Below are 13981 nucleotides of genomic sequence, written 5' to 3' on the forward strand. Positions count from 1 at the left end.
GGGAGCTATCATGTAACCGACATAAACCATGATTGTTACCATCGAATCCAACGTCTAACCTACGATAAGGAGGGTTCATAATTGTTATCCAAGTGGAAAGGGAACTGGAGTGATCACTATACTGATCCTATTTGTGCAAGGGGAAATTCTCTGTGGCCATTCCCGAAATCCTCTGGGGGCATATATTTTTTAGGAAATAGGGTACGTCAAACCCATACTTCCCTCTCAATGCTATATCCTATTCCCAATAAAAAGCCACTGGTATTATTCATGGTTTAACATTATGTGGTACTGTACTGATAATAATTATGTTATTATGTTATTTTTGTTAATAATTACACTAAGTACACTTGGTTATTTCCCATTATTTCTAAGAGCGAAGCTTATTCCATATTTTTGAAGTTTAAATCTAAAGTAGAAAAAAAATTTGAGAGGAAAATAAAGGTACTACATTCTGATTGGGGTGGGGAATATAGAATACTTTCTACTTTTCTTGCTCAACATGGCATTTTTCATCAAATTTCATGTCCCCACACACAATAACAAAATAGCATTGTTGAACACAAACATTGTCACCTAGCTCAAATGCATTTAACTATGTTAGCTCATTCTTTGTTTCTTTTTAAACTATGGGATGATGCATTATTGTCTGCCATTTATCTTATCAATAGGCTACCTACTCCGGTCTTAGTTAATATTTATCCTTTTGAAAACTTATTTGGAAAATTTCCAGATTAGAAATTCTATATGGTGTTTGGTTGTGCTTGCTTCCTTTAATTGAGACCACACAACTCTAAAAAAATTGAATATAGGTCTCTTAAATGTGTTTTTTGGGATTTAGTGCTCATCACATGGGATACAAATTTTTGCACGTTCCTACTAATTGATTGTACATATCATGACATGTGATTGTTGATGAGTCATATTTTACCTTCAAGGTTATTGTCCAGCTGTCACCATCTCTATCATCCCCAACCTAGTCATCTGCTTCTTTACTTCGTCCTTTGTTGCCAGTTGCTTCAACTTGTATTATTTTTTCTTCTATACCTCAATTTACTCCTAATATTGCTTCCTTTAATGAAGTACAATAACTATGCAATGTACATATTAATTTTGCACCTCGAGTAGTTTCTTCATCAAAGCCAAGTGCTTGTTTTGTTCCACAGCCTATGATCACTAGAGCTAAAGCCAACAACATATCATATCAAGTTAACTCAGCCTCCAAGTACCCACTCCCTCCGCCATCCCTTCCTATTGAACCTATTTGTTTCTCTTAAGACAAAAAGGGTGTGAATTGGAGGCAATCCATGAAAGAGGAGTATAATTCCCTTATTTAGAATAGTACTTGGTCCTTAGTTCTCTCCTTCACTGCCAAAAATTTTGTGGGAAGCCAATGGATTTATATGTTAAAGCTTAGTCCGGATGGTTCAGTAGAGCGCTACAAGCCAAGACTCGTTGCTAAGGAGTTTCATCAAGAAGCTGGAGTTGACTATCATAATACATTTACTCATGTTGTAAAACTAACTACTATTCGAGTTGTTATATCATTAGCTCTATCAAGGTGTTTGTCTCTTCGACAGCTTGAAATAAAAAATGCTTTTCTATATGGACATTTACATGAAGAGGTTTATATGACTTAACCTACAGATTATTTGGACCTTGATGAGTGGGGATTTCACTGCTCATTCACACTGAATATTTATGTACATTACCTTGTTTTGAATGAATAAATAAGATATAATTATGATTAAATGCACTAGTATCCACTCTTTGTAGGCATTGAGTTTAGGAGATATAAAGATATGGATTGGAGCTTAAAATGATCAAAAAGGAAGCAGGAAAGTGCAATTGAAGACCTAGATCAAAAGGGCCTAAGTTAAAGTGGTCGTGGTCAGCTACTGTGATCATAACATTCAAGAAGGGTGAATCAACCATGGTTGCATAAGTGTATCGCAGTCAGGGATGTCGCGGTCATGGACAAGCTATTGCGATCTTGGCTTAGCAAAAGTGTTCAGCGTAGGGTAAATTTGTAAATGCAGGTGGCTGATCCTAATTTTGAAAAAAAGACTCAAACCCTATAATTATTCATCATATTCCATCTTTCCTAATTTTTAGGCTTACATTGGAGTAACTTCTATGTGGGGAAATTGCTCACTTCTATTGGAGGTTTGAGGGAGTCTAATGTTTGAAGTAACATTCACTCAAGCTTCAATAAATCATTTCAATAGTTATTATGGGTATATCTTTGCTTATTAATCTTATGTGTATCTAGATCTCCCTCTAGGGGTTATGTGTGAATAAGAGTTAAAGTGTGTGTGGGTTATCATTCTTTGCCTTAATTTGGTAGTTCATACTTATGGGTTTTATCATTGCTATGCCTTGGTTGGGATTTGAGGGTGAAAGCCCCAAATACCCACATGGGTTGGATGAGTAAAAGCTCCAAACTCTAGAAATCTCAAGGCTATCTTCAAAAGAAGGGTTTTGGGTGAACTTTAAGAATCCACATAATACTTAAAAGAGGAATGTGGAGAGAAAAGCAATGATAGACCATTATTTGTGTGGGTTGCTAAATTTTTACTATCTTAGACATAAGAGTGATTGTGAAGTTAACTATCCCATGGGTATCATCCTAGAACTAGGGATGCCTAAATTAATGTTTGGTTACCAAATGTTGAAAGACCTATTAGGTATTCAAAAGAATCAAGGAGTGAATCTTTGGTGTTTTGTTGAAAGACTAACATTAAAATCTATAACCGAACCTGCCCATATTTGATTTACTAAATGAATGTTGATCACTAACACCCATATGTCATTCCTTTAGTAATTCATAATCCCAAGATTCGTGCCTAATTGATAAAACTCTAATTATTCATATTCTCGAATTTATACAAGAAAAACCCAAAAAAGAAACATTAGTGTTGACACTTTTACCCCCTTTTTAATCTTCTTGTAGTATTGGTTTCAATTAAACTTGTATCTATTATTTTGAATCAATTTGATTAACATTCACATTATTCCTAATATATTTGACCCTGACTCCTAAGTTCGGTAAATATATTGACGATGACATCCTTGCACTTAAATTGACGTGTAAGTTAAGCGTTATAAGAAATGGCGTCGTTGCCAGGGAACAACTTTGTATATTAAGTTAGTTTGAAATTTTAGCTTACTTGCTTAAATTTAATCTTGTAAATATTTGTTTATGAATTTTCTTTTGTAGATAGATTTTTATTATATTTTACTTTTCTCTATGGCATCTTTCGACAAATATTGTGTTTGTAGTTTGAAGTTCGGCCTTAATGACACAAGTCCATATCATGACATACCATACTTTAGGAGAGATTCTAACTATGCTCCCCATAGAGAGATGGACCCACCATCACAATCCTATGGAGAGTATAGGTGCTCCCAATGTAGTGGTCGAGATATACATTGGAGTGATTGTGTCCAAATGCCCCCTACCCCTATAATGCATACCGGGTTGCTAGTTCTTTTTATGAGCTTGATAGGTCTTATGATGAGAAGAAAGAAGAGAACCATACCGAGTCCAATAGCATTGACACAATACTACTAGCTATTTTGTATTGGGTAGATACAACGGGGGGACTATACAATACATGTATCAAGAGGCATTAGGATGTTAAAGTGGAAAGATGGAGGAAATAGGTAAAGAAGAAAAGCTTGAAACTATCACTATCATTCCCATTTCCCAAGAGGAGGTATGTTAAGAAGAGAAACCAAGTGATGATGATGATCTTGGTAGAAAATACTCCTCGATAACTTCCCAATCAACTGAGACATATGAGGAGAAAGAATCCAAAATAAAAGGAATGGTATTAGAGTCGAAAAAAGACATAAATCTAAACTCTTATGATGACTCTAGTTTATTTCGGGGTAAAGATGCTTTGTAGGAGGAAATCCTAAAACTAGGGGTTGGGCATCGCTCAAACCACTTTTAAACATTATTCTTCTAGAATGTGATGAGAATCCATCCATCCACATAAATAGTGGATTATGGGGAGACAAACTTCGATTCTTATATTTTAGAGATCGATAGTCCAAAGGAGCACATGGAAACCCCATCGTCAAAGGCCAAGGAACTCAATTTTCGATGGAAACAGAGTGGCCTATTTATGTCCTCACTTATGTCCAAAGAACCAATCAACAAAGTTGATATAAAATTTGGTAAAAGGTTCAACTCTTCAAAATGGCAAGATCAAAGCTTGCTCACCATGTCCTCATATCTTTGAAGTTTCATTTTAGAAGATTTGAATCTTTTGTCCCTATGCCTCTTATTTCATACTGAACAAAAGTTGGGATGGAGATTCAAATCTTCTATGTGGAAACATAAAATAAAATAGTGGAGGCATTGTGCCATGATGTTAAACAAAGCACTCAACGGGAGGCACCCAATTACGCCACAAAAAGTGGCCCGTATCCTTTTGTTTATGCATGATAGAGTAAAATTTTATTTTTGTTTTCGTGCATGCATAATCCATGAAATATTGGTACTAAGAGAAATGTTGATTGGACTTGAAAAGAGAAAAATGTGAAATTGGCATGTTGGGATCTAACAGTGGAGTGTAGGAGATTTGATTTTGGTCTTAGTTACCAAGATCGATGTCCATGCCACCACAATCTTGGAGTCCACGTGACTGCAATCACAGAACTAGGACCGCAATCGTGGTCATATCATATTAAAAAGACCATCCGAATGCCATTTCCCACACACCTCTTTTTCTAATTTACTCAAATTCTCTCCAAATTTTTTCTATCTGTGTTGTATCCGAGTGTCATATCAACCAATTTTCATCTTCAATCTTGATGTGTGTCTTAATTTCCTCGTTGTTAATGTGATTACATGCTTAGAACCTAGAGTTTAGGGAAAGGCCTGAAATATTATTTTCAATACTAAATGTATGTTTTATTGCAATTATTGTGTGGTTAGCTATAGTAGTTAGTGTATACAATAGCAGGGATTTCTTGATTACCCAGAATTAGGGCTAAAATAATGCTTAAATAGAAGTGTGCACCATGTGTTCGGTGTAATACCCCAGTGAGTACAATTTAAATTCTTTAAAGTATAGGGCTGAAATCATACATTCTAGGCTTAAAATTCTCTGATTATAATGTTGATATGCCTAGAAAAAATAAAAAGTTGAGGTTAAAAGTATGTATTTAGATTGAAGTGCAAAACCGTCAAATCTAGTCTCAGGTACTACAATCATGATTAAATACTCCTCAATCGCCATATCTGAGGACAGTTTTTGCAGAAACTAAATGTTCTGCAAATCCATGCAAGCTCCCAGAACCTTCTATAATTCTACAACATGAGCTTACCTATTTGATTGGGCATGTTTTTGTTATGATAATGCTAATGATTGTCTGAGATTCATTGATTATAGGTTTCAACCCTCAAAGATGGGAGATTTTGATAATGCCAGGTTCATGGCTACTGAATGCCAATACCTCTACTTCAAAGATCTGTAATGCATGAAATTACTCACGAAAAGGGGAATTTTCCTTAATAAAGTGGAGGAGAAGCTCCCAGCATTCCATGAACAAATCAATGCTACTGGGTGGATGTGTTTTGCCTTGGACCCCTGCTATGCAAATGAGTAGTGGGTACGTGAGTTCTACGTGAACCTTAGTGTAGTTTCTCCTACAAGCCCATCGATGAAAATTTGTGGAAAGCAAGTGAACTTTGGAGTGTAGTGGATTAATAAGGTATATGGGCTGCCGAATGCTGACATAGGGAAATTCCTAGAAAAAAAAATATGAGCCAGGAACCTAGATGGAAAATATACTATGCTCGAGCAAAGAAGTATATTGGGCCATCACCAAGAGAGATAATTCTATGAATGATTTCACAGCTTAAGCCAACCTATGGCTGAATATCATCTGTAGTAGAGTCTCACTATGCACTTACATGACCATTGCCATAGAAATGCAAGCTCAAATGGTGGCTTGTATCCTATCTGGCATTACTCTGAATATGGGCGAGATTGTGATCTCAGAGTGGTGGTATATCAAGAACCATAGAGGTACACATCTTCTCTTTACGTCCCTTATTAATGAGCCATGTAAGAGAGCATATGTGTAATAATATACTGCAGATACATGGGTGCTCCAAGGCCTCCGCATCTTCCCACTTAAATTCAAGGGTAAGGGAGCCCCATGCTAGAGCAACAAAAGAAAGATAAAATCCAATAAATCTGCCCAAGAGGATACGAATTCTTGCAGACCTTTATCATCCAACCCCTTCGATGACATTTTAGGCTAGGTATGAGAGGTCAGAGAGTTAGTGTCTAAATTACCTCAGGGACTAGGAAAGTCCTCTACCACTCGCCACTCTTATGTGACTTGATTGGATTATGACATAGATCATAAGGAGAAAAAAAAGTAGGGAGCCACTGTTGCTAGATTGGACGGACCCTACTCAGCCTTAGCTGAGTTATACAGGGACCTCAAGGACTTACATGATAAGATGATGAAGAGACAGAAGAAAAGAAATTAGTTCTTAAAGAAACTATGAAGGGGTATAGGGCATATTCATGGTGTTCAAGCCTAATGAGAGAGTACATTCACCGAGGTTAGATAGTGAAGATGAGGACCGTATGGATTAGTGAGCTGATGATATCGGTGGTAATGATGCAGAGTCAGCGAGAGAGAGAATCTCTTAATGCAGATTAAGGGAGACCCCTATTACTCTTATTTTATTACACATGCAATAAGGACACTGTATTTCTTTCAGTTAGGGTTACCCCGATATTTGTATTATTCTGGTGATGAGTTGCTGGATATTTTTTTTTCCTTTTTTGGGATGACATATTGGATATTATTTTGGTTTTTTTTTGGATGCTACATTTTGGTGCACTCTGATGGTGCCCACATTTATGGATGATTATTTGATTTTTAGTTTTAGTTTTTCCTTTAATTTAATTATATTTTGATAGGGTGATGCATGACTAGCTTTGACCTTGATATATTGAGTGACAACATTCTTAAGGGTAAAGCATCGTGTTTGGGTTTTGAGAGATAGATGCAGGAGAAGTCTGAGTACCTGTAACATTGAAAATTGTAAATTAAGGTCACATTTGATGCCATTTGCAAAGTTTGAGTAGCCATATGATTGGTTTGCCCACTTTTAGGAAAAATGTGAGACTAAGGCTTTGGTTGTTGCCATAACCTAGCAAATTAAGCATGGTGCAATGCCACATAAATAACCCCTTCCATTCAAAAAATTTTAAAAATCCAGGGCATAAACTAGAGCAAATTTTTAACAAAATTTCTTCTCATTTTGTGACTCTATAAGTTTTTGACATGTAAATAATGATAGATACTACAATTTTTTCCCTTATGGAAGGGACAATTGAGCCTCCTCAGTGAGCTTTTTTATGCCATGTGTGGTGAGCTCTTTGCATTCATCTCTTGTATACTTTTGTTATCTAGAACATGCCTCATTAATCTTCAAAGCTAATTTTTATTGTATTTGGTTGGAGAAATGATCATAGGCCTTCTTTATAGTTTTAGAAACCACTTTATCCATAAATCCTACCCAAGCATGAATGTAATCCCTAGTAACCCATTTTGAGCCTTTGGACCATTCTTTGGCAAACACATTATAAGCCGTGAAAAAATATTTTTATCCTTCATTCGAACCATACTTTTCTTGAACTGGAAAATGCAATTTAAGGCTAAAATCATAAGTTGGGGGTGGTAAAGATTGATGGAACTAAGTTTGTGGCCATGAAGATGTAAATAAAATGCCTACTGTGCCTTAGCAATGAAAGAAAATGAATAGAAAAAAAAAAGGATAAAACAAAAGAATGAATTACACTAGCGTGCAATAAAAAAGAATGGAAGAAATTAGGTGAACAAAGAAGGCAAAAGGTAGGCATGAAAAATGAGAGAAAATAAAGAATAGTGGCCCATAGTCAAAAAAGAGGATTGAAAAGTATGATGTAAATGTTCAAAGATGGGTGTAGCCATGCTATTCCCAAATGATATCCTGCCCTAACCAAAACCTATGTTACAAACTTAGAATGTCCTTCCAAATATCAAAACATTCACTTTCTTGATAGTGGCAATTGAAAATAGTGGCAAGCCTATAGTATGATACTTATTGCATAGAGATTTCTTTTTTGAGGGATAGAGATTTTTTCACTTAAAATTTATTGTTGCATATTTGTTAGCCTAGTGTATGGAATTCTCCTTCTTGTGAGGTTGGCATGTGAAACAACTTTAGGTTGGTGATTTCGTCACCTTTTGAGCGGTGAGGCAAATAGAGTATAACTTAGTTTAAGTCAAAAAGGGAGTCACTTCTAGAGCATTAGTTGTTGTTGCTTGATTACTCTTTGAAGTCTTTTGTATGCTTTTATAGTACATCTTATGATGAGGGGAGTGGTGAAAAATAGCTTGTGAAAAATAGCTTAGACCCTATGCAATGAGCTACTAGTGGTAGTGACTAAGGTTGAAGTCATTATGATCTTTAAGGCATGAAGTTTGGGCATAAATAATGGTGTCTCATGGTAAGAGGCAGTGTTTCTTGAGGAAAAGCAATAGCATTAGGTTGGGAGTGTTGATAAGTGGTAATTTTACCACTCATTCACACTCAACATTTAAATATATTACCTTATTTTTAATGAATAAAGGGGACATAATTGTGATTAAATACACTAATATCCACTCCTTGTAGGTATAGAGTTAGGGGATAGAAAGATGTGGATTGGAGCTTAAAATGATCAAAAAAAGAGAAAGAAGGTCCTCAGTTACTGCAGTCACGGTCTCCTGACCACTGTCTCGATCTCCTAACCGCAGTCACGATCTCCTAACTGCAGTCGCGATCTCCTGACCACAGTAACATTTGTGGTATGATGACCACGATCGTGATAGTTTAGTAGGGTCAATCAATTGTGGTCACGTAAGTCTATCGCGGATGTGGAGGCTATGGTCTTGGCTAAGCTGGTCTGATCGTGGCTTAGCAGAAGATTTCAGCCAAAGAAAAAATCTAGAAATGCACGTGGAAGGTCCCTATTTTGACAAAAATACTTAAACCCTAGAATTATTCATCATATTCCATCTTCCCCAATTTTTAGGTTTAGCTCTTGAGTTTATAGCCTCTATTTTTTGGAGAAGAAAATATTGTATAAAGTTAGGGTCAAGAATACATTAGAGTAACTTCTAAGTGGGGAAATATCTTATTTTCATTGGAGATTTGTGGGAGTCCTAAGTTTGAAGTAACATTCACTTAAGCTTCAATAAATCATTTAAATGGAGATTATGGGTATATCTTGGCTTATTTACCCTATGTGTAGCTAGATCTCCCTCTTGGAGTTATTTGTAAATAGGGGTTAAAGTGTACGTGGGTTGTTGTTGTCAGCCTCAATTTTGTAATTCACTACAACATTGTTGGCCTCGGGCTACACTTGCAAAGCGTGGCCTAAAATAGCATAAAGTATGGCCTTTGATCAAAGGCTACACTTTTTGACTTTAGACAACACTTTTTGGGGTGTGGTCTAAAGAGGCATAACCTTTGCTCAAAGGCCACACTTTTGAAGTGTTTCCATAGCAGCTACATTTTAAAACCGTGGCCTTTAACGTATAAAGGCAACGCTCTTTATAGCTTCTCATTGGCAACACTTTTATTTGATAATGCTACACTTACAAGTGTTGCCTTTGTTTTTCTATGGTCACGCTTCACAAGTGTAGCCTTTTGTAGAAGCTCTATAGTAACAGTTAAAAAATGTTGCCTTTGTTTCATTATTGGGCATGCTTAACAAGCGTAGCCTTTTGTGGCACCTCTATAACAACACTTAAAAAACGTGGCCTTTTATTTATTACTTTTCATACTTTAAAAACGTAGCCTTTTATACATCCCCTATGAAAAAACATGTAAAGTGTAACCACGCTTTAGCAACACTTTCAAAGTGTATCAATGTTGCCTAAAATTTGACATTTCAAACCACATTTCACTAAAATTGCATTAGACATATCAAATGTTCATATGTAATTTCTAATTGAAAAATAATTATTTTGATCAAAATGTATGTATCACTAAGGACGTTACATAAATAATTGAAGTGCATAGATTTGATTTAAAAAATATATGTCTTTTACATACTAATAAGAGAAGGCAACATATTAAAAAATTGTATCAAGTTCCACACAAACCAAATGTATATAAACGAATATAAAATATTTCAAAAATTCATCATTTAGTTCAATCTCGATCAAGTTGAGTTGTGGCGCCCCACCATTCAAATTTGATCCCCCACTTTGATCCTACACATTCAAAATGAAACAAACAAAGTAAATACAAATATTTTTTCAATCTTGATATGAGGAAATATGTGAATCCAAAGTTTCTTTAATTCATTCAATCAAGGTTAAAGTACAGAATTTCAATTTCTTGTGTATTTTTAAGATAAAGTTCCTTTTCATGTACCGAAGCATGAGCTGAGCTGGAAAAATTTGAAAGAATTTTTCCACTTACAGCTTGTGCGTTACCCGCATCACGTGAAGGAATGTTAGATCTGTCACTCCCTAGTATATCTTGAAAATTCAATCCAGGATTATTTTGCACCAATTGACTAAAAATCTGTCGCATTTCTTATCTCATTTGACTTATACTTTAGTCCTTCATAGAAGTGACTTCATTAGCCTTCTTTTGTGTAAGCTCGTTCATTTCCTCATCTTTTTCCAGAGAAGTTCTTGTCACTGATCTACCATAGCCTCTAACTCGACCAGGCTTCTCTTTTCCAAACACTATCGTGAATGCATCATCTGGTGTTTTCCCATCATTTTGATAATTCTCTAGTTCATACTTAAAAAAGTAAAACAATAGCTTTCAGGAGAAGAAATAATGCAGTATATATAAGATACATTTCAAAACAAGTCTCCTCAGTCTCAGGGCAAAAATCCATCTTTCTTAACAATAATACTCCTGGGAATAAAATCAGTCTCATAAAGCCAAAGCAGATTTCAGTTCCTGAGGCCTCAGGAACCCATTCTAAAATAGAGAAGGAATATTATTAGCCTACAGTCAATACCTTTTCTTCTATCTATATGCACTATACTACTTCGGCTGTTCCCATCCACAGATGTAAACAACTTTGTTTTTTACCTTTTCCAGAATGCAAGCTTATATGCTGTAGTGCACTAATATGTATATATGAATATCTTATTTAGAATAAAATGGAAATGAATTTGGTGTTTCTTTGAACAACCAATTGTTATCCTCGTGAATATTAAGAAATAAAATGTTGGATATGTCAAATAGTCCCACAAGAGAATAGGAATGATTTTTGGTAATTTGGTTTCAATATTGTGAAAATGCAGCCTCTTATACAAATATAGCCTCAAAGGTTTCTATCAAAACCACATGAACATAAAACATTTTCTTTAGGACTCCTCCTGTAATCCCTGTAGCAAAATCTTCCATGTATTTTTTGAAATTTGCACAAATGCCGTTTTACAAATGGAAAGGGGGATTTTTTTTATGATAATTCACTATAGTGTCACTTAGTTTTGCATATGCATGTGGTCATTGTTAGCTCCTTAGTTTAGCATCTGCATGTTGTCATTGTTATCTGCTGATGTAGTTGAAAGGAGTGGTCAACTTGACTAAGTTTTACTCTACTGATAGAATGAAAGAAGGTTGATTTTTCCAATTACACTAAATAGTATTCTTCTGATGCAATAAAACAAGTCATCCCCTTAGTTTATCATCCAAAATTGCTAGAATCTGAAGAATGGTTTCAACACACATCAAAATATAAAGATATATATCGGTCGCTACTTGCTTAGTGTATATTTATAGGCTTAAACAAGATAGCATTCTTCTACTACTATACAGGATAAACACACATCAATAATAAACAAGATAGCATTCTTCTACTATAAAGGCTTAAACATCTTCATATAAAGGAATAAATATGAACTTAGCTGCAGTTGAAATCAATTACTTACTATTGCAATTTGGGTATCTGCCTGAACTTCTTTTCCCGTCTTTGTACGAGTTGCAACAAACATTTCAACCTTTAATGGTTCCTCATTATTTTCTTTTGTCCGGTGCTACAAATTATATTAAATTAAAGTAAAAACAAATATAAACATGTTATAACAAAGTAAAAAATAAATTGAAAAATAGAATTTTTTTAAAAGCGCCTACTAAATATTACCAATGCCACGCATACTCTTCCAAAATTAACAGGTCTCATTCGATGTCTCCAGTTTTATTTTTTCCTATTTTGAGAATTTACCTCGCTCAAGGCCTAAAAAAGAGAACATAAATTAAATATACAAAATATGTCAAGAGTATATATGCATTATTTTAATCTCACTTCAACTTCTGGAAGCTTCCAATACTCGATCAACTGACATAAGTGAATAGCTGGAATGCCAGAGGGACATTTTGCTAGCATTTGTTCAACAATAAGTGTTTTATCAAAACATCTCCGTTTAACTTCTCTCTTGAATCCCCTCCAAGCATCACGAAGACCATGCATCACCCATTTTTGTCCTTCCTTTGGAATCAAAAACTTTGACTATACGAAATAAATATATTAAGCTTCGGTTAGTAATAAACATAATATATGTACAATCTTCAATATTAAATTTTCTTACATTGACATAATCCCATATGCGTTTTTTAGTTTCAACTGGAACAGCATGACAACTAGTGTAAAACAAGGTGATAAATCTGGGATTCCTTGCAACTGTTCCTATGAAGTTGCTTAAATTACAAACTGCCTTGTCAGTTGGTCCCACTGCTTGTCCTATGTCAAATGTCACGACCTCTTTTTCATCTAAAGTTCTCGCATGAATTTCCTTGCATGTTGTTGGTCCTCAAACATTTTTCTTCTGTGGCGCTCCTAGATTAATGTAACAACCAAGAAATAAGAAACAAAGACAATGAGTAATAAAATTATAGGATTCAAGACATACCATTTGTGCCGCAATCAACATTTATATTCTCATCACTATTCGACCACCCATCCTCACCAATTTCTTTTTGTTCCGCAGGATCATCCAATCGCATATTATGTTCATCTTGATCTTCTAATGATATCTAAAGTATTAACATCGACCTTTGAAAATCCTTGGAATATGATGTTATGCATAGGTGATTCGACTCCTTTTTAATGGGCTCTCCAAATTGAGGTTGAAATAACCGTTGTTTGTTTTGTCCTTTTGTAGTGATCAAATATGAAGCATTAATCTCTTCCCTTGAGGATGATTGGATCATTGACTTGTGAACAGGCAATATATTCTTTCCTTGTTGTGCAATGGACTGCTCAAGATTATTTTTCTTTTTGTGTCATCGGTGTCTGAGCTTTCCTGATTTTATCATTGTGTTCTTTTAAAATTTGTTCTCTCTTAATCTTATATTTATTGACTAGTCAGCACTTGAACGTTATTGAGTATCGAAATTCATATTCTTCAGAGGACTTTGAGCTTTGTTCGGATTCGAAACTTTTTTCTTTAGAGTTGATGCTTGCTTCATCCTTACTAACAGCAAATAGAGGCAGAGAATATTTGATTGCTAGAATATTAAATTCACACAAACATTACATGAATAAATAGAGGCAAAAGAACGGACAATGCTAATTAAGGACTTCTCTTTAGTGTTCTAAAATTCCACTTCTCAAAAACTTTCTATGGACCATGGTCATTACTGTTCCAAAAGCTTTCAGGTTTAGTATAGCTTTTGTCTCGAACTCTTTAAAAATGTCACCGTATACATGTCCGATCCTCCAAAAGTAGTGCATTTTTGAAATATTCGACAAAGGTGCAACACCATTTTTGTAGAGTTCAAGCAATATAAAGTATAGATTCTACATGGAAACACCCTTTTAGCTCACAACAGGTTTGGTTATTGAGAACTATTCTGAGTTCTCAGCTGTCGTATGCCAGATCAAGAAACAGAATAATCTCTACAAAAGAGTAGCTAAACTTATCTACTTGTGGTTGATCCTTA

At 35.1% G+C, this 13981-nt stretch overlaps 1 protein-coding gene across 1 annotated transcript; it reads right to left on the reverse strand.

Moving 5' to 3' along the window:
- Positions 1 to 10633: 10633 nt before the first annotated feature.
- LOC107849176 lies at positions 10634 to 13042 on the reverse strand. Its single transcript, XM_016693818.1, has 6 exons — positions 12949 to 13042; positions 12628 to 12779; positions 12345 to 12548; positions 12264 to 12275; positions 11971 to 12075; positions 10634 to 10825 (listed from the first exon to the last, which is right to left on the reverse strand). The coding sequence occupies exons 1-6, from the start codon at positions 13040 to 13042 to the stop codon at positions 10634 to 10636; spliced, it is 759 nt and encodes a 252-aa protein (XP_016549304.1).
- Positions 13043 to 13981: the final 939 nt, after the last annotated feature.

Source organism: Capsicum annuum, chromosome 12 (assembly GCF_002878395.1).
Source record: "Capsicum annuum cultivar UCD-10X-F1 chromosome 12, UCD10Xv1.1, whole genome shotgun sequence".
In the NCBI taxonomy this organism is placed as follows: Eukaryota; Viridiplantae; Streptophyta; class Magnoliopsida; order Solanales; family Solanaceae; genus Capsicum; species Capsicum annuum.

What these genes read in the sequence shown, in the direction of transcription:
- LOC107849176 (XM_016693818.1), bottom strand. Translation starts at nt 13,042, where the DNA reads ATGCGATTGGATGATCCTGCGGAACAAAAAGAAATTGGTGAGGATGGG. An exon ending in TGTTGATTGCGGCACAAATG is followed by an intron (nt 12,780 to 12,948) that starts GTATGTCTTGAA and finishes CATTTGACATAG; the next exon opens with GACAAGCAGTGGGACCAACT. An exon ending in CAGATACCCAAATTGCAATA is followed by an intron (nt 10,826 to 11,970) that starts GTAAGTAATTGA and finishes TACTTTTTTAAG; the next exon opens with TATGAACTAGAGAATTATCA.